This window comes from Hipposideros armiger, unplaced genomic scaffold, assembly GCF_001890085.2.
Source record: "Hipposideros armiger isolate ML-2016 unplaced genomic scaffold, ASM189008v1 scaffold_621, whole genome shotgun sequence".
NCBI lineage: Eukaryota > Metazoa > Chordata > Mammalia > Chiroptera > Hipposideridae > Hipposideros > Hipposideros armiger.
The window spans coordinates 883,531-908,292 of NW_017731971.1; the positions used below are offsets into that span (position 1 = coordinate 883,531).

Here is a 24,762-nt window from a genome sequence, read left to right on the forward strand (position 1 = left end):
TGACACTGCCCTCCACAGCTAAGATGCTGAACAACAGCTCAACCTGGAGCTGGGCTGCCGTGAGTTGACGGCGCCAGTGTACGCTGCAGCCCCTTGTGGCAGTGGGTTGCCATGGGCTACCGTGTGTAGCCAGCAGCCAGCGTGAGAGGCCAACAGCCACAGTGAGCAGCCGTCCAGGCCAGAAGCCGGCGACTGATCTGCCTCGCCCGGGAAGAGCACAATGATGGTGCCAATTTGGGCCAGTGAAGCAACCTCCTCCACAACTAGACTGAAGAACAAAATGACAGCAACTTGTCTGTTTCCCTTCCCCCAATTCCCCAGCACTGTTCCCATCCCCCCAATTCCCCAATAAAAGTCTAAAACTAAACTAAAATAAAATAAAATAAGGCCATGGGGAGGTCAGGGGTGGCTGGTTAGCTCAGTTGGTTAGAGTGTGGTGCTAATAACACCAAGGTTGCCAGTTCGATCCCCACGTGGGCCACTGTGAACTGCGCCCTCCTTAAAAAAAAAATAATAATGCCATGGGTTTTAATTGTCTAGGATCTAATGTCCTTAAGATAAGACAGTTGGCCATAATTTTATTATGTAATATAACATCATGATGCTAGATAAATCACAACTAAAACTGGAAGCCCTCCCAGAGGTGGTCCTAGGAAGTCTCTTTAGTTATGCAAATGTAAGGCTAGCAGGAACCAATTGTCCTATGATAAAATCTTCTGCCCCTCTCAAGCGGAATCTGAGGTAGAAGGGGGCTAATTTGCCTTGGGTGAGTTCCTTAATCTCTTGTATCCCATATTTCCTCATCTATAAAATAACACCAAATAGGTTGAAAATAGGCCCTCAAAAAAGATATGTCCATGTCCTCACCCTATGAATGTGACCTTATTTGGAAAAAGGTTCTTTGCAGGTACAGTTAAGATAAATTCATCCTGATTTATCCAGGTGAGCCCTAATTCCAATGACAAGTATCTCTATAAAAGACAGAAGAGGAGAGCTGGCCGAGTGGCTCGTTGGTTAAGAGTTGGCTTGAGAGCATGAGCTCTGAGCAGCAGGGCCACCGGTTCAGATCCCACATGGGCCAGTGACGCTGTGCCCTCTACAGCTAAGATGGTGAACAACAGCTCAACCTAGAACTGGGCTGCCGTGAGTCACTGGCAATGGTGTAGGCTGCAGTGGGCTGCGGTAAGCTACCATGAGTGTCCAGCAGCCGGCATGAGCTGCCATCAGCTGCCGTGAGCAGCCGTCCAAGGCCTGGGAACCGATCTGCCTCAGCCAGGAAGAGTGTAATGATCACAATACCAACATGGGCCAGTGAAGCGATGTCCTCCACAACTAGACCGAAGAACAAAAGGACAGCAACTAGTCTGTTCCCCTTCCCCAATTCCCCAATAAAATCTTTAAAAAAAAAAGACAGAAGACGAGAAGACACAGGGAGACAATGGGAAAGGCCATGAGGAGATGGAGACAGAGCCACAAGGTTAAGAACTCTTACCTAGACCCACCAGAAACTGGAATAGGCAAGGAAGGAATCTCCCCTGAGTCTCTGTAGGGAGTGCAGCCCTGCCAACACCTTGATGTTGAACTTCTAGCCTCCAAAACTGTGAGAAAATAAATTTCTGTTTTTTATAACCAGTTTGTGGTGATTTGTTATGGCAGCTACAGGAAACCAAAATATAATACGATGATGATGATGATGGTGATGATGACAACTATCATTCCCAGGGACCTTTTAAGAGAAAAAAGAAGGAAATCATAATCCCTACTCTCCAAAATCTGAAGTTAGGGAAATTTGGTAGGGTTGACTATGGCCACCTGACAGGAAATCCCAGGAGAGAATTCACTAGAAGGAAAAGGAGCATCTAGACCACCGACCAAGGCTCGACACAGGAGAGGGTTGGTTCTAGCACAAAAAATGATAGAGATTAAAACTCTCAAGTCCAAGTTCAGCCATATGTTCTAGGCAACAGTGACCTAGCATGTGACAGTGAACTAAGAGAGCCATAGCCTTGCCATATAAGTGGGAGGCATCACCTGGGCTTGGGCAGGGACATGGACCAGCATATAAGTCACTTCAGTGGAGACATGTATTCACAGGACCATGCTGGGCCAGGCGTTAGCAGTGATACCAAATGGTACAGAGACGTAACTCTAGCCATGCACTATTAGCAGAGATTTGATCATTGTTCCCAACTCCTGGAAGCAGAACTGAGCTGAGTAAATCCCGAGGATTATTTGAAAGTGGAGGCAGCGGAACCAAAGCCTTCCAATGGCTATACTAGGCTTTGCCTTGACCAGAACAGAGGATGCTTTATTGGTTCATGGAGAGAGAGAGAGAGAGAGAGAGAGAGAGAGAGAGAGAAAGAGATATGATGTGTACCCTGATTTAATGAAAAGAAATTCAGGGCAAGGTAACGGTCAGGGTAAAAGGAAATCAGATTAAGATTGATGTCAGTACATGAGGGCTACAGTGTGTTCCCTCCAGGAACTCACAAATTAATGTTTCCCCCACCCCTTAAAATAAAATGCAAGACAAACACATGATTAATGAGAGCATCAGTCTGGAGTCACTAGAGGGTCACAGGTCTGACTATTATCCTACTTTCTCCAGCAACCTACCTAGGAAAAAAATGCATCAGTCAGAAGAAGTAGACCATCCGTGAAAGCAGAGAAAGAGGAACAAGCCAAGGCGAACTCATGCAGGCCTGAATGTTATTCAGGAAACAGGGCAACGTCGCCATTGGACAGTCCAGCGCATCCTGTTCCAGGGACCGAATTGTCGTTGTGTGAAGATTCAGTGAGTTGCAGCCCGCAGATCTTGGGTCTATCTGGTTTTACTGCCCATGTTATCTCTGCCAACCTGATGGCCTTAGGCATTCCTTTCACCCCGCTTAAACTGTCAGCTACAGATCCAGTCAGTCTGCAGAGAAGTTTCACTGGGCCAGACCCCCTTCAATGTTAATCTGCAAAGTGTGTGTGGGTGTGTGTTAGATTCTGTATTTGTTTTTTGAGTCAACATTTTCAAATTATATTATACAAGTAATAAAATGCACATGGTAAAAAATAAAAAATTGGGGCCGGCCAAGTGGCTCTGTTGGTTAAGAGCTTGCTCAAGAGTGCGACCTCTGAGCAACAGCAGTTTGATGCCCGGCCCAAGCTGAGCTGCCAACACGTGGCAGGGTAGCTCAGCTAAAAAAAAAAAAAAAATTAAAATAAGAATAATAATAATACATACATACATACAGACATACATACATACATACATAATTGCTTTCAGACATTACCTAAGGATAAAAATGCACAAAATTTCTACACACGGCCTTGTTCCCCAACCCTTCCTTCCAAGGGTAACTGCAGTTAAGGTAGTTTGTGCATGTATGTGTATCTTTCCAGACAGTTTCCTTTTCTTTTTCTTTTTAATGTAATATGTGTGAATAAACAGTTTTCATGTTTCAGTATTCAAAAGGTATAAAATGGATACTATGAGGACCCTTACTCCCACTCTTGCCCCCTACCCTTCCGTTTGCCCTCTTCAGTGTTAATTTCTTACGCCTCCTTCTAGTGATAGTTTAGGTATATGTATATTGTTGCCATTATTTACACAAATAATAGCATGCTATACATCATGTTCTGCACCTGCTTTTTTCATTTAATATCTTGAAGATCCCTCCATATCAATGCACAAAGAGCTTCCTTAACCTTTTTCAAAAACACAGCAGGAGTATTCCACCATTTGGGTGTGCCATAATTTGTTTAATCAACCCCTGCTGATGGAAATTGCTATTGTTTCTGAATATTTTGCTATTTCAAACAATGTTGCAGAAGATAATTTAGCTCACATCATTTCAAAGGCATGCAATTTCAAAGGTATGGAGTTTAATTCCTAGAAGTCGAATAGCTGGTTTAAAGAATATTTTACAAAATTTTTGAATGAGTTGTCAGCATTCAAAATTTAGAATTTTTCATATAAAAATATGAGTTTTTTAAACCCTTTGAAAATGTGGAGATCTGGCAACACTGTGTCTGTCACACAGAACAAAAATTAACTGGAGCTAAGTAGCAATTGCTCCCTGCAGGTGACAAATGCATTTCCCAGGTGACCATTGTCCTCACCCACCCCATTTTGCTTCTTTACATTACTTTCCTGATGCCTGAAACCCTTTGTTTTTAATCCCTTTCTTCTTTTGTTTTGATTCTGAGATCACTCAGCAACCTTTAGATTATGATCTAATTTCCCTTAAGTCAGCCTGCAGCGAAAGGATCATTTAGCATTCCAAGGTTTTGGCCCCTGGGCTATGACTTCTCATGGTCAAGTATTAAGTAGCATGTGGTTGTGATTTTTCAACATATCACAGTGGATTATAGGAATGAATGTGCTGAGCACACCAACATGAATATGCCAATTGGTATATCAGTTATTTATGACTTTATATTATTAAACTGGCAATAAGCTCCATCAATAATTTGTAAAACTTAATAATGTGAGTCATTTATAACAGAGCCTAATCATCTTCAACAAGACTTAGTCTTCAGGCCCTAACAAAAACAAAGCCAAGTCTTGGCCCTGCCCTAGAAAGGATTACACAGCTCAAACTTGCCTTTTCTACCGTGCTTCTCATATTTTAGTGAGCAAACAAATTACCTGGAGGTCTTATTAAAATTCAGATTCTGATTCAGTACGTACATCCTTAATGGGGCCAGAAATTTAGAATCTCTCACAAGCTTCCTGGTTGTGCAAGGCTTTAAGAAGCCACTTCCTGCGTCCCCCTGCTGATTTCTATGTCTGATTGTTTCAGCCTTCTCAGAGCAATGAAGAAATCAGACTGGAATATGATGCCCCAAATAGCTCCTGTTTCTCTTCAACATTCCCCATTCCTTATTTCCGCCCCAAACCACCCACACACATGTCAGAAAGTTCTGAAAGGATCTGACTAATAGAAACATAATCGGGGCAAAGAGTTCCCTCTATTCATCACACATTACAGAGCATCACATGTACAGGGCAATCTGTCAGATGCTAGGGGCAACAAAGATGATGAAGACAAGACCTTGGCCTTCAGTTAATCACAAGCCAGCAGAGGAGACGCGGACACAGATAACTCACAAGTGGAAAGGAACTAAGGTAATGGAAGCACACAGGCAGGAGTTAATTCTGCTACCATTTAGGAGGCTATTTCATCCTGGCAAGAGACAAGAGCTAAACAAAAGGAGTAGAATAGGAAAAAAAAAAAAAAAAAGAAGGAAAACATATAATAAACATTCCCAATCAAGGATAAACAACCTGAATTGAATAGTGGTTTAAGACCACAAGCTGTGGGATCAACCTGCTTGGTTCTGACGCTTCTTGGCTATGTGGCTTTAGGAAATTTAATTCTGCACCTCAGGTCTCTCATCCAATGAGAGACAATAATAATGGTTCCTACGTAATAGGATTATTGTGAGAATTAAATAAAATAATAACTGTAAAGCGCTTAGAATAGTGCCTAGTCTGTAGTAAACACTCAATAAATTGTGTGTGTGTGTGTGTGTGTGTGTGTTTATAGGGAGTATTGTCTAAAATTTCTAGCTCAGGTTAGAAGATAATACCATGATGAGATGAGTTTGGAACATGCTGAATTCTGAATATCTAGAGGATCCTGTCACTTCTCTATACCTCAGTTCTCCATGTCTTAACAATTGGAAACAGGCAGTTAGAGTGGTCCCAGGAAACTGGTGGGCAGGTGAAATGGGCACAGGTGAAAGTGTGGTCAGCAGGAGAGGATTTCAAGGACTTTTTGATGATCCTGGCTGCTCGGTCCCTGTTTCCACTCTTACATGGCAGATTGTGGTTTATACTTTGTAAATGAAGTTAGGTACCGTTAGTGTAAAAGATAGCTCAACAAATTAAAACAACATTGAGATACCATGGTAGTCAACAGTGCTGGTTCATCAAATACGAGTTCTGACAATTAAGTTCACAAACTTCACACCGTGCACTTACATTGGCAGCACTGTACAAACAGCTCGGTAAGGTTTCATAACCTTGGTATATCACCGTCTCACAGCTGTGTTCGTGTTGACGTGTGGTAGTGTCTTGCTGAGTGGCATTCATTATTGTTGTTGCGTGTTTTTGTGTGCCATTGTGAGAATGTCTGAGCTTGAATTAGAGCAACAAACAAACACTAAATTTCTTGTTAAACTTGGCAAAAGTGGAAGTAAAATCAGGGACATGTTAGTCCAAGTTTATAGGGATAATGCCATGAAGAAAATGGCAGTGTACAAATTAAATAAATTAAACATTTTTCTGTGGGGAGAGAATGTGTCGCTGATGAAGACAGGTCAGGGCGACCAATAACGAGCAGAACTGATTAAAACATTGCAAAAATTTGTCAAATTGTTTGTCAAAATCGTCAGCTGACTGTGAGAAGCATAGCAGACCAAGTAAACATCGATAGAGAAACAGTTAGGAAAATCTTAACTAAAAATCTTGACATGAGATAGGTGTGTGCAAAAATGGTCCCGAAGGAGCTCACTGATGAACAAAAGCAAAGGAGAGTCAAAGTTTGCCAAGACCTTTTGGAGATGCAAGATGATGTTTTGGGCCATGTTATCACTGGTGATAAAACATGTACAATAGGACCCTGAAACAAAGCATTAGAGTGCACAATGGAAGTCAGCCAATTCTCCACGACCAAAAAAGTTCCATCAGTCCAAATCAAGAGTCAAAACAATGTTGCTAACCTTTTTTGATATCAGAGGAATTATTCACTATGAATTTGTACCAAGTGGACAAACAGTTAGCCAAGGTTACTACTTGGAAGGGCTGAAAAAGCTGTGTGAAAAAGTTAGACGACCTGAACTTTATGCCAACAATTCATGACTCTTGCATCACGACAATGCACCAGCTCACACAGAACTGTCTGTGAGGGAGTTTTTAGCTAGTAAACAAATAACTGTATTGGAACACCCTCCCTACTTACCTGATCTGGCCCCCAATTACTTCTTACTTTACCTGAAGATAAAGGAAATATTGAAAGGAAGACATTTTGATGACATTCAGGGCATCAACGGTAATACGATGACAGCTCTGATGGCCATTCCAGAAAAAGAGTTCCAAAATTACTTTGAAGGGTGGACTAGGCACTGGCATTGGTGCATAGCTTCCCAAAGAGAGTACTTCGAAGGTGACCTCAGTGATTTTCAGCAATGAGGTATATAGCACTGTTCCTAGGATGAGTTTGCGAACTTAATTGTCAGAACGCGTACACCTTGCTGTCTCTGCTTCCAGAGATGAGGCATGACTGTCCTTACCAGCTCCCTGGTGGTTGGGTGGGGCCTTATGATTCATCCAGACCAATAAGTTGTAACTGAAAGTGTCCTAGTCGCTTTAATTGCTTATGTGAGACCCTCTATAGCTTTCTCTTTCTCTTCCTCTGGCATGACTAGCTATCATAAGCAGAGTTCCACTGCCAACTTTCTAGAGATGATTATGCAGTGTGAACAAGAAATACACTTTTTTTTTTTGTTTAAGCTTTTGGAGTTGTTTCCACAGCATAACCTGGTCTATCCTGAAACAGATATTATTTTAACACCTATCAAATTCTTAAAAATTAAACAGTTAACATCCAGTCCTAATGAGGTTATTGGGAAACATGCCTTTAGAGATTTGCTAGTGGGAGTAAAAATTGTTTCAACCTTTTGGAAAAGTAATTTGACAGCAGATTCTATTAAAATGTAAACAGAATATATATATATATATATATATATATATATATATATTTAACTCAGATTCCATTTGGGAGAATTTCTTCCACAAAAATAGAAGTACTAGGGCCGGCCGAGTGGCTCAGTTGGTTAAGAGTTCACTCAAGAGTGCGAGCTCTGACAGAGTCACCGGTTCAATTCCCAGCCTGAGCTGAGCTGCCGCTGAGCTGCCAACAGGTGGCAGGATGGCTCAGCTAAAAAAATAAAATAAAATAAATAAATCAATAAAAATACTACTTTAAAAGGATGTTAGTGTTTATTGTTGCATTATTGGTAGTGGCTAAAAACTAAAAATAATCTTAATTTCTAAACACGGTTTAGCCAAACTATGAAATATTATACAACTGTCAAACAAATGTTATCCTTTTTATTGACTTCAAGGGATGTCCACACGTTAAATGTAAACAAAACAAAACAAACAACAGAAAATCCACACACATGATCTTGCACCTACAAGCCTAGAAAACGAAGCTTTTTTACTTCAAAGGAGCAGGGGTGGTTAAGTGATGAGAACAGAAAGGATAGTGTCGTGTTTTTCTTATTACATCTTGCTATTCTTCTACTTATTACAATTTGTACGATCTATGTAATAAAACAAAATCCAGTAAAACTAAGAGAAGAACTCTAAACCTAAGAGTGTTGACCCACTGAGTCTTCCCTTACACAATAAACTTAGTATTGCTGCCACTGGTTGGGGGCGGTGGAAAAGGCGGGGCTTCTGTAATATATTCCAGACCACGCCCACTTCACTCTGCCCATCGCTTCTCACGTGTGCCGTGGACGGCTCAGCTTTAACGCATGCGTACTCGCCTGAATTTGACTAGCCTCAGAGGGGGTGCCCTGCAAGCTTTGGGTTTGACCCTGTCAGGCTACCGTCGCGAGGACCGGAACGGCCCTAAGGTTTGCTTCCGGGCGTCTCTTTTGCTTCCCTTTCCCTCCCTCACGTTTTTTACCCTCCCCCTGCTCCCCTTTCTCTCTCGTTCTCTCCCCTAGAGGCCCACCCACGAGTCGTGAGTCTGGGGTCTCGTTGGTGAAAAAAGAGCTATTGCAGCTGGAAGCAGGGAGGTGTGGGAAATTAACTGAGGTATTTGGAGACCAAGGGCTTGTCTGGAATGTTTTGTTTGTGGGAGGAGGTCGAGTGAGGGTGGGAAGGAAGTTTTCCCCCTGCGGCGAGCGGGGGCGGGGTTGAGCTGGGTTTGCGGGAGGGTGGGACGCACACCTAAAATGGGTAGTACGGGGGTGGGGTGGTGTGTGGGCCAAGTGAAAAATTGCAGGCGGTGAGAACTGGCATTGGGGTCGCCCCGCATACTGGCATCAGTATTGCTTTAACCGTTTGATCAGAAAAGCAGCTATCACCAGTGTGTGGGTTATTTGGATTGTAGGCTTTAGGTAGACACATTTTATTCCAGCTTGCTTTATTTCCCTTACTTTGGAGAAGTGAGTTAGTGACTTTTAGCTCAACCTCCTCCCCCCTCACCCCAAGCGGAGGTATTTGTTCAAACTAGGCAATAGCATGTAAACAAAGATTTATCTCATTAGTCCCTTTAAGGAACACAGACCACAGAAATACAGGTATACCTCCTTTTATTGCACTTTATTGCGCTTCACAGGTGTTACTTTTTTTTAGAAGTTGAAGGCAAAGATCCTCTACTAGCAAAAACATTACTATATTGCAATACTCGCTTTATTAAGGTGTCTGGAACCCCAACCCACAATTTTTACGAGGTATGCCTATAAGTAAATTGGTTCCCCTCAGTTTCCGACAACATTATTGCCATTAGCTCCCTGTTGTACCATATATGCCCTCTTCAAACTTTTAAATCTTATTCAGTTCTGTAGTCTATAGCATAAGATGAGAGCTCTACAGAATGTCAGCAACATGTATTGGAGAACGGGGAGAATCAAACCTAACTATATTTGAATAACAAGTAAGGAGTAGGAATGAGTTTTATTAGGGGGCTGAAATTCTCTATTATGGTCATAATTACTCCAGAGGTAATTTTAGCTCTCTGTTCCATGCAGAGGACAACAGCATGTCCTCCCTCCCTGGGTGCCTTGGGTTGGGTGCAGCGACAGCTGCCGTGGAGTCCGAAGAGATTGCAGAGCTGCAGCAAGCAGTGGTTGAGGAACTGGGCATCTCCATGGAGGAACTGCGGCAGTTCATTGATGAAGAACTGGAAAAGATGGACTGTGTACAGCAGCGCAAGAAGCAGCTAGCAGAGTTGGAGACGTGGGTCATACAGAAGGAAACTGAGGTGGCCCACGTTGACCAGCTCTTCGATGATGCATCCAGGTGAGGACTACAATGGGAGGAAATCTCTCCATTGGCAGACATTTTTAAAGTATAATTGTTCATGACACTGTGCCATGCATCTTATAGTTTACAAGGTACAGATGTGCAAAACCTGACTCTTCCTCGAAGGTTAGAGTCCAATATCTTACCTCACCACCACCCATATACAGAGGGTGCCAAAAAAATGTATACAGGGGCGGCCGGTTAGCTCAGGTGGTTAGAGCACGGTGCTCATAACACCAAGGCTGCCGGTTCAATCCCCACATGGGTCACTGAGTTGTGCCCTCCACAACTAAATTGAAACAACTACTTGACTTGGGGCTGATGGGTCCTGAAAAAACACACTGTTCCCCAGTAAAATTAAAAAACAAAAACACGACCGAACAATTAAAAAAAAAAAGTATACACATTTTAAGAAAAAAAAACTATGTTAAAATTGTAATACTCAAAATATACTGATAACAGAAGATGAATACAAGTCATGTGCATACATTTTTGTGGCACCCCCAGTATATAGAATATTCATCAATCAGAACCTAGTATGTGATTGGCACAAGGGTCCAGGTCTTGAGTCCCCTTCCTTCTTTCTCTCGCGTTCTACTTCAGAACAAGTGCTTTGTTTTCGTAGTAAGATCAGCTGGGGAGTGAGGATTGTGAATAGTTACAGTCTTATGTAACTGGAGCATTAATAAGTTCCTAGGGCCCTGGAAGATTTGTTTCTGGTGCCCTGGTTGTCACTTAGAACACATTTTCAATTAACGAGGTAAATGATGAGGTATGGTTGAAAGGACCGTACTTTGGGCTTATTGTGGATTTTTGAGGAATTAGTCTGGAAACCACTATTTAAACATTTTTTTCTATGGGAAAAGCATTCTAAATTCTAAACAGAGACACTTGAGAATGTGGTTGTTTAAATTGTGGTCAGCATATACTTAAATATATATAAATTCTAATGGCTCCTACACGTACTGGCTTTGACCTTCTCTACATGTGTTCCAATATTAGGGCAGTGATTAATTGTGAGTCTTTGGTGAAGGACTTTTACTCCAAACTGGGACTACAGTACCGGGACAGCAGCTCGGAGGATGAAGCTTCCCAGCCTACAGAAATAATTGAGATTCCTGATGAAGATGATGATGTCCTCAGTATTGATTCAGGTAAGAGATGAAGCTATGGATCGGAAAGTCTCAGAATTGAAATTGAAACACTGGAAGATGAGAAGATGGAAGAGAGGAGAAACCATTGTCTCTTAACTCCATATTCCAAACTGCTGGACTTGTCTGATGCAGGACAAAATAGAATGTTGTTAGTATCAGATGTCTCCTGTGTGCTGCTTCCTGATTGGATTATTCTCCTTTCCCCATTCTATGTAACGTCTATTCTGAATTCCCTTTCTTTATAGGTGGCATTAGCACCTATGTATATATCCCCAAACAGTAGATTGGTTTTTAGCAGTTTTTTTTAAGGCATAATTTATATATGATAAAATGCACCCGCTGTAAGTGTACAGTGTATGCTGTAGTACATTTATACAGTAATGCAAACTTCAGTGCAGTTTAGTTTTGGAACACTTGTGTCTCCCCAAAACATGCCCTCATCCCTGTATGTTCAGTCTCTGTTGTCACCCTGAGCAACCACTGATCTGCTTTCTTGTCCGTGAAGTTTTGCCTTTTCTAGAAATTTCATAGAAATAGAATCACAGTATGTCTTCTGTGGTGTCTGGCTTCTGTCACTTACCATAAGGTTTTTGTGGTTCATCCATGTTGTTGGACGTGTCAGTAATTTGTCCCTTTTCTGCTGAATGATATTGCATCGCATGGCTGTTCCACATGGTTTTACTCATTCCTCAGTTGCTAAACATTCGGACTATTTCCAGTTTGGGGCTATTATGAGTAATGCTGCTGTGAAATTTGTGTAAAAGTCTTTGTGTGGACGTTACGTTTCATGTCTCTTGGATGTTCTACCAGGAGTGAAATTGCTAGATCTTATGGTAAGCGTATGTTTGAGTTTTTAAGAAACTGCCGTGCTGTTTTCCAAACTGGCTATACCATTTTACATTCCCACTAGCAAAGCATGGGGTTCCAGTTTCTCTACATCCTTGTCACTGCGTGATATTGTCTTTTATTTTAGCCATTCTAGTGGGTGTATAATATTGTCACACTTCGATCGTAGTTTGAATTTCCCTAAGGACATTGAGTGTCTCTTAATACACTCATTTGCCATTTATGGATGTTCTTTGGGGAAATACCTATTCAAATCTTTTGCATTTAAAAAAAAAAAAGGATTGTTTGTCCTTTTTATTGTTGACTTAGAAGACTTACTATACTTTAGGTACAATTCATTTATCGGATATACGAGTGTTTTATAAACATTTTCTCTCAGATTATGGTCTTTTTATTTTCTTGATGGTGTCTTTTGAAGATTAAAAATTCTTGAGGTAGGGTTGAGGGTGGTTTGTTTGTTTTGCTTATGGCTATTCAGTTGTTCCACCACCATTTGTTGAAAAGACTGTTCTTTTGGTACCCTTGTTAAAAACCAACTGGGGGCTGGCCAAGTATGGCGCCTTGGTTAAGAGTTGGCTTGGGACGCCAGCTTTGAGCAGCAGGGCCCCGGTTCGGATCCCACATGGGCCAGTGACACTGCGCCCTCTACAGCTAAGATGGTGAACAACAGCTCAACCTGGACCTGAGCTGCCGTGAGTCGCCGTCCAATGGCCGGTGACTGACTGCCTCATCCGGGAAGAGCGCAATGATATTACCAACATGGGCCAGTGAAGCAATGTCCTCCACAACTAGATGGAAGAACAAAAGGACAGCAGTTTGTGTGTTCCCCTTCCCCGATTCCCCAACGCTGTTCCCCTCCCCCAATTCCCCAATAAAATGTTTAAAAAAAAAAAATTAACTGGGAATGTATGTGTGGGTCTACTTCATCCCATTGATCTAAATGTCTGTATACCAGCATCACACTGTGTTAATTACTATAGATTATAGTACGAGTAAGTATTAAAATCACTGTGTTAGTAAAAATATATATATTTTTTAACCTGCTAGGAAATGTATTGAATCTAAAGATTAATTTGGGGAGTATTGCCTTTTTAACTAATACTGCGTCCTAATGCATGATCATGGTACATCTCTCCTGTTCTTTTTAATTCTAACGTGAATGGGATTATTTTCTTTATTTCTTTTTAGGATTGTTTGTTGCTAGGACATAAAAATATAGTTGGTTTTATGTGTATTGATCATGCAGCCTGTGATCTTATTAAGCTCACTTATTACTTCTAGAAGCTTTTTGTGGATCTATTAGGATTTTCTATACACTAGATCATGTCATCTGCAAATATATCAATTTTACTTCTTTCTTTCTAATCTGGATGCCTTGTATTTCTTTTTCTTATCTTGTTATGCTCACTGGAACCTCCAGTACAATGTTGAATAAAGGTTTTGCAAGCACATCCTTTCCTTGTTTCTGATCTTAGGGGGAAAGTATTTGGTCTTTAAGCATTATGTTGTGAATGGTAGGGTTTTCGTGACAATACTTTTATCAGGTTGAGGAAAGTGGCTTCTATTCCTAGTTTGCTGAGTGTTTTCTATCATAACTGGATTGGATTTTAGATTGTGTCAGCTACTTTTTCTGATGATCATATAGTTTTTGTCCTTTATCCTTTTAATAGGGTGGATTAAAACAATTATTTTGGGGATGTTAAACCAACCTTGCATTCCTGGAATAAACCCCACCCTCTTTGTTGTAGTGTATAATCCTTTTTACGTGTTGTGGTATCGGATTTTGTTAAGTTTTTGTTTTGTTTTTTTTATTGGGGAACAGTGTGTTTTTCCAGGACCCATCAGCTCCAAGTCAAGTAGTTGTTTCAGTCTAGTTGTGGAGGGCTTGGGGATCGAACCAGCAACCTCGGTGTTATGAGCACTGTGCTCTAACCAACTGAGCTAACCGGCCGCCCTTGTTAAGAATTTTTGAGCCTACATTCTAAAACTAGAGTGAACCTGTTTGAACCTGTTCTAAAACTAGATTGCCCTGAAGTTTGCATTACTGTGTAGTACAACACACACTGTACATTGTTTTGTACACCTGAAACAAATAAATAAAATTTTTGATCCTATGTTCATGAGGGCTATTGGTTTGTAGTTTGTTTGTTTGGCTTTGGTTTTGGTAATATGGGTAATAAGATGTTAGGAAATGTTCCCCTCCTCTGAGTTTGTGTGGAATTGTGGTATTTCTTCCTTAAATGTTTGATAAGTTCAGCAGTGAGACCATCTTGGCCTGAACTTTTCTTTGTGGAAAGATTTATTTTTTTAATACGCTTTTTAATTTGGAATAACTTTAGATTTACAGAAAAATTGCCAAGATAGTACAGAGAGTTCCTGTATACCTTTCACCGGTTTCTTTTAATGTTAATATCTTATGTTACCTTGGTACCTTGGTCAAAATTAAGAAGCAAACTTTGGTACATTATTTTTATCAAAACTCCATACTTTATTTGATATCTGGGCTTTTTCTGTTCTAGGATCCAATCCAGGATACTGCATTGACTTTATTGTGGAAAGGTTTTTAATTACTGGTTTATTTTCTTTACCGGACATGTCTACTTAGATATTCTTTTTCTTCTCCAGTGGTTTTATTAATTTGTGTCTTTCCAGGAACTTGTCCATTTTACCTAAGTTGTCTAAATTATTGCCATAAAGTTGTTCATAGTATTCCCTTACGATCCTTTTTAATTTTCATAGGTTCTGTAGTGAAATGATTTCTTTCATTCCTGATATTGGTTATATTTGGATCTCTTTTTTTTTTTTTTCCCCCTTGGTTAGTCTAGCTAAAGGTTTATCAATTTTGTTGCCCTTTTTCAAGGAACCGTTTTGGGGGTGCATTGGTTTTTCTCTCCTGTTTTTCTGTTTTCTATTTTATTGATTTCTACTCTGATCATTATTATTTTCTTCCTTCTACTTAATTGGGTTTGATTTGCTCTTTTTCTAGTTTTTTAAAGTGGAGGTTTAGATTATTGATTTTAGACCTTTCTTCCTTTCTAATTTAAACATTTAAAACTATAAATTTCCTTTTAAGAATGCTTCACCGCATCTTGTAAATTTTTATATGTTGTATTTTCATTTAGCTCAATTTTAAAAATTTCCTTTGTGATATTTCTTTGACCAGTGGGTTATTTAGGAATACATTGTTTGATTTCCAAATATTTGGGAATTTCCCTGATTTCTTTCTGTTGTGAATTAATTTCATTGTTGTCAGAAAGCATACTTTGTATGATTTAAATCCTTTTACATTTATTTAGACTTTTTTAGTGGCCTAGCATGTGGTCTGTTGTGGAGAAGGATCCCTGTGTACTTGAAAAGAATTTGTATTCTGCTGCTGGAGTGTTATAAATGCTGCAACAAAACGACCCTTATATGATGAACCACATATAGTGTGACTCCATTTGTATGCCACGTTCAGAATCGGCAGATCCATAGGGACAGAAAGTAGATTAGTGGTTGCTGGGGCTTGAGGAGATGCTGGAATGGCGAGTTACTGCTAATGGGTATTTTCGTCACCCCAAAAAGGAAACCCCATACTCATTAGTAGGTTTTCTTTTTGGGGTGATGGAGATGTTCTTGAATTAGATAGTGATGTGGGTTGTACAACCTTCTGAATATACTGAAATGCATTGAATTAAACATCTTAAAAGGGTAAATTTTGGGCCCACCGAGTGGCGCTTGGTTAAGAGTTGGCTTGGGATGCCAGCTCAGAGCAGCAGGGCCCCCGTTCAGAGCCCACATGAGGGCCAGTGATGCTGCGCCCTCCACAGCTAAGATGGTGAACAACAGCTCGAGCTGGAGCTGGGCTGCCCTTAGTCGCCGGCAGTGATGTAGGCTGCAGTGGGGCTGGCGGGCAGCTGGTGTGCGCTTTTCGTGAGCTGCCATGAGCCGCTGTGAGCTGTGGTGAGCGGCTGTTCAGTGGCCGGCGGGCGACTGCCTCACCAGGAAGAGCACAATGATAATACCAACATGAGCCAGTGAAGTGACGTCCTCCACAACTAGACTGAAGAACAAAAGGACAGCAACTTGTCTGTTCCCCTTCCCCAATTCCCCAGCGCTGTTCCCATCCCCAATTCAACTTGTCTGTTCCCCTTCCCCGATTCCCCAACGCTGTTCCCCTCCCCCAATTTCCCAATAAAATCTTTAAAAAAAAAAAATTTTTTTTTTTAAATTGGGGAATTGGGGGAAGGGGAACAGACAAGTTGCTGTCATTTTGTTCTTCAGTCTAGCTGTGGAGGACGTTGCTTCACTGGCCCAAGTTGGCACCATCATTGCGCTCTTCCCGGCGAGGCATCAGTCGCCGGTTTCTGGACTGCTGCTCACAGCGGCTGCTGCTGCTCACGCTGGCTGCTGGCTATACACGGGCCTATGGCAACCCACTGCCACAGGGGCTGCAGCCTACACCATCGCCAACGACTCATGGCAGCCTAGCTCCAGGTTGAGCTGTTGTTCAGCATCTTAGCTGTATAGGGCAGTGTCACTGGCCCTCATATGTGGGATCTGAACCGGGGCCCTCTGGCGTCCCAAGCCAGCTCTTAACCAATGCGCCACTCGGCCAGCCCTAAGAAAAATTTTTTTAAAGTAAATTTTATGGTATGTGAATCACACCTGAATTTTTTTTTTTAATTGAGGTACCATGTGTTTTTCCAGGACCCATCAGCTCCAAAGTCGAGTAGTTGTTTCAGTCTAGTTGTGGAGGGCTCAGCTCAGTGGCCCATGGGGGATCAAACTGGCAACCTTGGTGTTGCGAGCACTGCGCTCTAACCATCTGAGCTAAGTGGTGGCCCCTAAAGTTTTTTTTAAAATGAAATTTCAAATGTATTTCCTTAGTTGCACTAGCCACATTTCATTTGCTTAGTAGCCACGTGGTAACAGATTGGACAGTACAGACGTAGAATAATTCTATTATAGCATCGGAGCAGGAAGTTCTGTACAGCACTACTCAAGAATAAACAGTTGCCTAATTTATCGACCACATCTCATTTTTCAAATCATCCTGATAATCCATAAGTAAATTACTGCTATAAAAATTCATATATACAATGAAAACCCAAAATCCCACAGACGGCCACCTGTCCCAGTATTTTACCACAGGTAAGCACAGTCACCTATTTGCTGTGTATCTCTCTCGACACTTTTGGTACTTTGACGTATATATATATGTATGCCTGTATCTACTTTGCAGTTGTTATCAAGAGTACTTCTATGATAAAGCTTTTAGGTAGCTTAGTTCTTGATTTCTTGGAAATCGTTGTGTGTAAAAGTATCTTACATTCACTAGAGTTTTTCTCATCCACAGGTGACACTGGGAGCAGAACTCCAAAAGACCAGAAGGTAAGCTGGAATGGGGAGGGGGTTGGGGAGAGATAAGAATATGAAAATGGAGGAAACTTTTGCCCTGACCATTCAGTCAGTTCAGCCATTGACATGTAATGATTCACCCTGTAATCAGCCCTGTGGGTTGTAGTCTTCTAACAGATGTGGTAAGAATGCAGAAGAGGTTACTTAGAGATGCCTGCACAGAGTGCTACTAAATGTAGAGTCTGGCAGTGACCAGCTAGGTGAGAATAATCAAAAAAAGCTTCCTAAAACTGATTTCTAAACAGATTCGTAAGAAAGGGCAGTTTTGCCTGATAAAGTAACTGTAAGCTTCCAGACATAACTAATTCTATTTTGTTTTTTGAAAGACACGTTATTTCTTATTCTGAAGGTATTTCTTACCTGGGCTGCTCTTTTAAAACTTATTTCCCTCATGCCCTTCCTTACAGCTCCGTGAAGCGATGGCCGCCTTACGGAAGTCGGCTCAAGATGTCCAGAAATTCATGGATGCTGTCAACAAGAAGAGCAGTTCCCAGGACCTCCCAAAAGGTTAGGGTCAGGCGGGACCTCGAGACAGATGGAGGTGAATTCCTCCAGAGAATGCATGGGTAACTGGCTTTGTTTTAGCATCTAAGAATCCTTCTCCACCTCTGTTGGGTTCTTTTAACGCCACAGGCTATACAGGTCCATATAAGATTATTTGTGATTTTGCCTTGCCTTGTCTGTTTCAGTCTTTTGCCTGCCAGTTTTCCAGGGTATGGTGGTTTTATCCAAATACCTTTTTAGCTCATCCTCATGACTCTTTCTGATGGGGATCAGAGAGGAGAGTAACTCAAATACTTATAAAGCAGTCTGAGGGAAGCTTTGTTTGTAGAATGGGGCCGTTTTCAGGAAAATGTTTTATAAATGCTATTTCACTCTTAATGCATGGTAGTTAATATTGTTAATGAGGAGTTGGAAACATTTGGTTAAAGTGAGATGCTCTTGAATTACATGCAAATTTCAGTGATTTGAGTTTTGCCTGTTAGCGGAATATTTGAGTCAGCTGTGTCTTGCGCTTCTGCCATTGGCCGAGAGAGAGCAAATGTGGTTAAGAACCAAAGATGGCCGTGTCTTCCATGGTTACTCCGCCCCTCTTCACTTCTCCGTTCTCTCCCCAGTCTCTGTCCTGTCTCTTTAGCACGCCTCTGCTTTCTTCCACAGGAACCTTGAGTCAGATGCCTGGAGAACTGAGCAGAGACGGTGACCTGGTAGTCAACATGCGCATTCTGGGCAAGAAGAGAACGAAGACGTGGCACAGAGGCAGTCTCATCGCCATCCAGACGGTCGGTACGTTCAGCCTGCTCGGGAGCTCACGAAAGGCAGCCTGCAGCCTCCATCGCTCACGGGCTCGTGCCCTCCCCCTCAGCCTTGCCTCTTGTCTCACTCACAGCAGCCGGGATTTATGCACAAACTAATGGCTTGGAACATTTGTTTATCTCTCCCTTTCTCTCAGGGCCAGGAAGGAAGTACAAGGTGAAATTCGACAACAAAGGAAAGAGTCTGCTGTCGGGGAACCATATTGCCTATGATTACCACCCTCCTGCTGATAGGCTGTATGTGGGCAGTCGAGTGGTGGCCAAGTACAAAGATGGGAATCAGGTCTGGCTCTATGCTGGCATTGTAGCTGAGACACCAAACGTCAAAAACAAGCTCAGGTACCTGGACAGAGGACTGGAAAGAGCGGAGGCCGGGAGCACAGCACCTGCCCTGTTCAAGCCATAGTCCAGATCTTGACAGTTACCCTTTTGTGCTCTTAGTCCCCAGTGGCCAGAAACCCTTTCTCTGTCTTTGCCACAGGAGTCATGTGGGTGATTCTCTCTTTCGCCTTTATTTATTTATTTTTTTATACCTTTCTCAGGGACAATACTTGGCAGAAATCTAGGAGAGTGCTCAGAATTGATTAATGGTTAGGGGAACAGGGAATTCATATAGAAGGAAGAAATGAAGTGGAGACCAAATGGTTTCTGGGATAGCAATCTGATAGTGGAACAAGAATAAACAGCTTTTGAGCAAGTGGGATATGTTGGTTAGATTGAGGGAGAATTCTTAACAGGGTGGGAAGAAAGAAGACTAGGGAGAAAGGAGTGACTGGAATGTATTCTCTGAAGGGTTTCCTATTTGAGCCAGAGGAGTGGAGGCTATGGTAAGATAATGTCTGTAGGTCACATTAAACACGACCTCTGATCTTTCTGCCATCACTCTTTCCTTACAGGTTTCTCATTTTCTTTGACGACGGTTACGCTTCCTACGTCACACAGTCTGAACTGTATCACATTTGCCGGCCACGTGAGTGTGCTGCTGCTTTTCCTTAGTGGTAGCTAGGCCACCTTTCTTACCTTGTATTTCTTTGAAAGATGCCCAGTTGAAGAGCCCTAATGTTCTTTTTTTTTTTAAGATTTTTATTGGGGAATTGGGGGGATGGGAACAGTGATGGGGAATTGGGGTAAGGGGAACAGACAAGTTGCTGTCGTTTTGTTCCTCAGTCTAGTTGTGGAGGTCGTTGCTTCACTGGCCCAAGTTGGCACCATCATTGCGCTCTTCCCGGGCGAGGCAGATCGGTCGCCGGCTTCTGGACGGCTGCTCACTGCGGCTGCTGGCCGCTCACGCTGGCTGCTGTCTACCCACGGTAGCCCATGGCAACCCACTGCAGCAGGGGCGGCAGCCTACGCCGTCGCCGGCAACTCATAGCAGCCCAGCTCCAGGTTGAGCTGTTTATCAGGATCTTAGCTGTGGAGGGCAGTGTCATTGGCCCTCATATGTGGGATCTGAACCGGGGCCCTCTGGCGTCCCAAGCCAGTTCTTAACCATCGCGCCTCTCAGCCGGCCCAAGCCCTAATGTTCTTGATACTTTGGTTCCAAAGAGCAAAAATTTGATTAGACCCTTTCACTGCGTTAATTGATTTCAAGTTTTTTTCCTTTCACAATGTGTCAAAAATCCACAAAAAATAAAATTTAATATTTTGACTATTTTATTCATTTAATAATAACATTTTGAGCTGGTTTGTACGCACGTGACATTATTTTTATTTTAAACCTTTGTTACATGGTAATACGTTTACCATTATATTGAATTTTAGCAAAAAATACCCAAAACGTACAAAGTGGCATCAATTAGATTTAAGTATAGACAAATGAGAATCTAATGGCATTGATGACATAAAAAATGTATTACAAATGTTACACAGTATAACATACAAAACATCTTTTTTTTAAGAAGAAATAAACTTTTTTTTTTTTTTTAATTGAGAACAGTGTGTTTTTCCAGGACCCATCAACTCCAAGTCAAGTAGTTTCAATATAGTTGTGGAGGGTGCATCTCAGTGGCCCATGTGGGGATCGAACCGGCAACCTTGGTGTAATGAGCACTGCACTCTAACCAACTGAGCTAACGGGCCGCCCCCCCAAAACATCTTTGTTGTTGATAGTGCAAGCCACAGGAAAACCCATCTGAACATCGCAGTAAAAACGTTCATGTCCTTTGGGAGATAGAGTTTTATTTGCCCATCTCTAGTGCTGGGTCTTTGTAGCCAAAGAGTGAGAAACATTGGAAGACAGGCCTGACCTTGGGTGGATACTCATATTGTAGACGTGTTTTGATTTCATTTCTAAGTGATTAGGTTTGAGACAATGTTACTGCTTTCCTGGTCTCGAGCTTTATCTAACACGTGTATATAAATCTGTGGTCTGTGTAATGCTTTCTACAGAAGCTGTCCTTTACACTTGTGAGTGGCTTGGAGACAGACTCCTACAGAAGCAATGGTTTTTAATTGCAGAAGAGTCAGCTAACATTGCTGTGTTGTCACATAACATGACAGCAAATGCTTTCAGGATCCCTTAGGAGCCTGATAGAGAATGAGAAGAACAAAATTGTTTTTAATCCGTTTCATGATGCCACCTGATCTTTTTGATTTACCTCTAGATTTATATATCAGGTTAGCAAGAATTTCTGCTTGAATTTTTCTAAGCTGAAACATCCATTTTTCTGAGATGAGTGACTCAACCTTTATTTAGTATTTACTTGACTTGTGTGATCATTTACACAATGAGGTTCAGTGCCTTTTAGGTGATTTTAGTTTTGCATCCCTTGAGGTTATGATTTCTCCATTTATTGTTCTGTCCCTCCCAACTTCGAAATACCGAACATCTCCTTGCCAGCCATTTTTCCTTGCGAAGATGTGCCCTTCCTGCCCCCTCTCAGCCCTCCTTCTTTCTTGGGACAGTGAAGAAGACGTGGGAGGACATAGAAGACATCTCCTGCCGAGACTTCATAGAGGAGTACATCACCGCTTACCCCAACCGGCCCATGGTGCTGCTTAAGAGTGGCCAGCTTATCAAGACCGAGTGGGAGGGAACGTGGTGGAAGTCCCGAGTGGAGGAGGTGGACGGCAGCCTGGTCAAGATCCTCTTCCTGGTACTCTTCTCCCCTAGAGTTTTGGGGGCGGGTTCGGGTGGAATGGGGCATGTAAGAGACAACAAGGAGGATGGTTTTGTAAAACTTCATAGTTTCCCTCTTTCTTGTCCTCCCATCTGTTCTCACTGCTTTGGGTCAATTTTACTTTGTCCTTTGTGTTCTTCTGGGGACGGTTTTCGACAATAAAGTCCCTGGATTTAATTATGATACTAATCTGCAAGGTGGTGGTGGTTTTTTTTCTCGAGGCGTATTCACATGGCATGTAGGTACAGAGCAGGCAGCCAGTTCCATTGGTCCGTGTTAGGATTTGGTAGCATAGTGGGACAGAGAAGGAGAGATCGAGGAATTGGAGTCCTGATGATCTTTCAAGACCGTAGTTCATGCTTACATCTTCCGTGCTCATCCTTTTCTCCCCTCTCACGCCTTATTTAGAATCCTATTTCTTCACTGAGCTATCCCAGCTTTTTGTTCCTAAGGCCTTATGATCCTGGTCATGTTTCTTATACTCAGTAAAAACATCTGTCGCTACCGAAATTTCTTAAACAGGGAATATGTGTTTTTCTAGTTCATATCCCTGATGCCTGTCATGGAGCCCGGCACTTAAGTTTATTGACGAAATGAAGGATTCAGGGCTCCTCAGGGAGATTTCCCTGAGGAGACACATGGTGTATATTGTCCACAAATGGCAGGATAGATTCTAGTCCTCAACCCATTTAACGCCACCCTTCCTTCCTCCCAATCGCCCAGGATGACAAAAGATGTGAATGGATCTACCGAGGCTCTACACGGCTGGAGCCCATGTTCAGCCTGAAGACATCCTCGGCCTCTGCACTGGAGAAGAAGCAAGGGGGACAGCTCAGGACACGTCCAAATATGGGTATGTCTTGAAAGATAAGATAGCCTGGGGGAGGGAAGAAACGGACCAGCCAGCCAAGGAGATTATATACAATGGGCTAGCCTTTGTTTACCAGGATGACACTACTGACTCATTGGAAACAGGACATGTGCCCTGAGCTGTCCCCAGGAGTGGTGATGGATTTGTGGCGCTGCCTCCACATGCTGTGGCTCTGATTCGTTCTAAACAACCACATAAAAAACTGAAACAACTGGCTTAGGTTAGGGGTGTTGGTGGTAGCTACCTCTGTTAGTCGCAAGAGAATCGCCTGCTTTGTGTTAGATGTGGTCAACTTTTTATAGCCCAAACTGTATCTGTTTTTATGTCTTCCTGGCATACTTCCTGGTTGAATTTTTTTTTTCCCTGACTACACTAGTTGATCAAAGAACATATTTTTGAAAGTTTTCACTTTCAAATATAATAATTAACTAACATAAATCGTCTGAGGCAGGAAGATAAAATCTTATTGTTTAAGTCAAAGCCAGTCTGTGCCAGTTTCCCCACTCATTGTGTAAAGAGCACTTGCTCAGAATGTTTCCCTCTTTGCTCTTTTATGTTATGTAAATTGAGGATCCGATGTGTGCATGAATATAGGTGACACCGCGATCATCTTCTCAACAGTCCATCTCCTTTTCCTGTAGGTGCTGTGAGGAGCAAAGGCCCTGTGGTCCAGTATACCCAGGATCTGACCAGTACTGGAACCCAGTTTAAGCCCATGGAGCTCCCACAACCAACAGCCCCACCCGCCCCGCCTGCTACACCCACCCCACCTGCCCCACCAGCTCCACCTTTGTCCCCCCAGGCAGGTGACACTGAGTGAGTGCTAGTCCTTCTTTTTTGGCTGTTTTTTTTTTTTCACATTTCATCTTTTCTGTGTCCTTTACCATATGATCTCTTCTCTAATCGTCTAGAAGCTTGGAAAACCAGCTTGCCCAATCACGGAAGCAGGTAGCCAAAAAGAGTACGTCGTTCCGGCCAGGATCTGTGAGCTCTGGTCATTCCTCCCCTACGTCCCCTGCACTCAGTGAAAATATCCCTGGTGGGAAACCTGGGATCAATCAGACATATAGGTGAGAAAGTCTCAGGCTCTCCGTGGGGGTTTGGCAATGTGGACTGAGTGGTCCCTTGTAGGGCGGCTCCTTGGCTCCACGGAGCTTTGTTAAGGTTATGATGGTGAAGAGTTTGAACTTGAAACGAAAGCTTTAACCTTGGAAGTTTCCAAGAAACAGAACACAAAAATAATTGCATTAGAAACTGGGTGCCATGAAAGTCATTTGTTAAAACTTGTCATTGAATGTGGTGTCATCATTGCTACCGTAAAAAGGGAACACATATCAGATTAGCAAGAGTTTCTGCTTGAATTTTTCTAAGGAGAAACATCCATTTTTCTGAGATGAGTTGTCTCAACCTATATTTAGTATTTATTTGATATGTGTGATCATTTACACAATGAGGTTCAATGCTTTTAGGTGATTTTAGTTTTGCATACCTTGAGGTTATGATTTCTTCATTTTTCTGTCCCTCCCAACTGAAAAAATACCAAACGCCTCCTTGCCAGCTATTCTTCCCTGTGAAGACATGCCCTACCTGCCCCCTCTCAGCCCTCCTTGAATGGTGGGAATTAGTAAGAACATTTATAGGACACGTAGCGGGAAAAAGAGCGTTGGTAGGAGACTGGGCTCTACTTCCATAATTCACAGGCAAGAAAACTTTTAGGAAGAGGTACACACACGTTTGAGATAGAGGTATTATCAGTCAGTGAAGATTAATCAGGATGTTCCTCATCCAGGTTTTTTGGCAAGGCACAGGGAAATCCGACTGGTGTCATCTTTAGCTTCAAGAGCACAGCTGTTAGAAAGATTAGAGAAGTGGTTTAGCCAGGTGGGGGGGCGGGCGATTATCCAACAGAGAGACCCTGTTGCATTCTTACCTGCTCTTGCATCTCATTTTCAGATCACCGTTAGGCTCAACAACCTCTACCCCAGCACCCTTGGCACCCCCAGCCCCCCCAGCCCCCTCA

At 42.4% G+C, this 24,762-nt stretch overlaps 1 protein-coding gene across 1 annotated transcript in view; it reads left to right on the forward strand.

Annotated features, from left to right (window-relative positions):
• The first annotated feature begins 8,650 nt into the window (after window positions 1-8,650).
• The window catches only part of SETDB1 (SET domain bifurcated histone lysine methyltransferase 1), a 25,197-nt gene continuing 9,085 nt past the window's right edge, over window positions 8,651-24,762 (forward strand). The window contains exons 1-13 of the mRNA XM_019625315.1: window positions 8,651-8,824; window positions 9,763-10,033; window positions 11,039-11,190; window positions 17,375-17,409; window positions 17,844-17,943; window positions 18,598-18,723; window positions 18,890-19,091; window positions 19,649-19,722; window positions 21,657-21,847; window positions 22,595-22,724; window positions 23,384-23,558; window positions 23,654-23,812; window positions 24,696-24,758. Coding sequence (XP_019480860.1) covers window positions 9,774-10,033; window positions 11,039-11,190; window positions 17,375-17,409; window positions 17,844-17,943; window positions 18,598-18,723; window positions 18,890-19,091; window positions 19,649-19,722; window positions 21,657-21,847; window positions 22,595-22,724; window positions 23,384-23,558; window positions 23,654-23,812; window positions 24,696-24,758 — 1,667 coding nt within the window. The 5' untranslated portion in view covers window positions 8,651-8,824; window positions 9,763-9,773. The remainder of the gene's footprint in view (window positions 8,825-9,762; window positions 10,034-11,038; window positions 11,191-17,374; window positions 17,410-17,843; window positions 17,944-18,597; window positions 18,724-18,889; window positions 19,092-19,648; window positions 19,723-21,656; window positions 21,848-22,594; window positions 22,725-23,383; window positions 23,559-23,653; window positions 23,813-24,695; window positions 24,759-24,762) is intronic.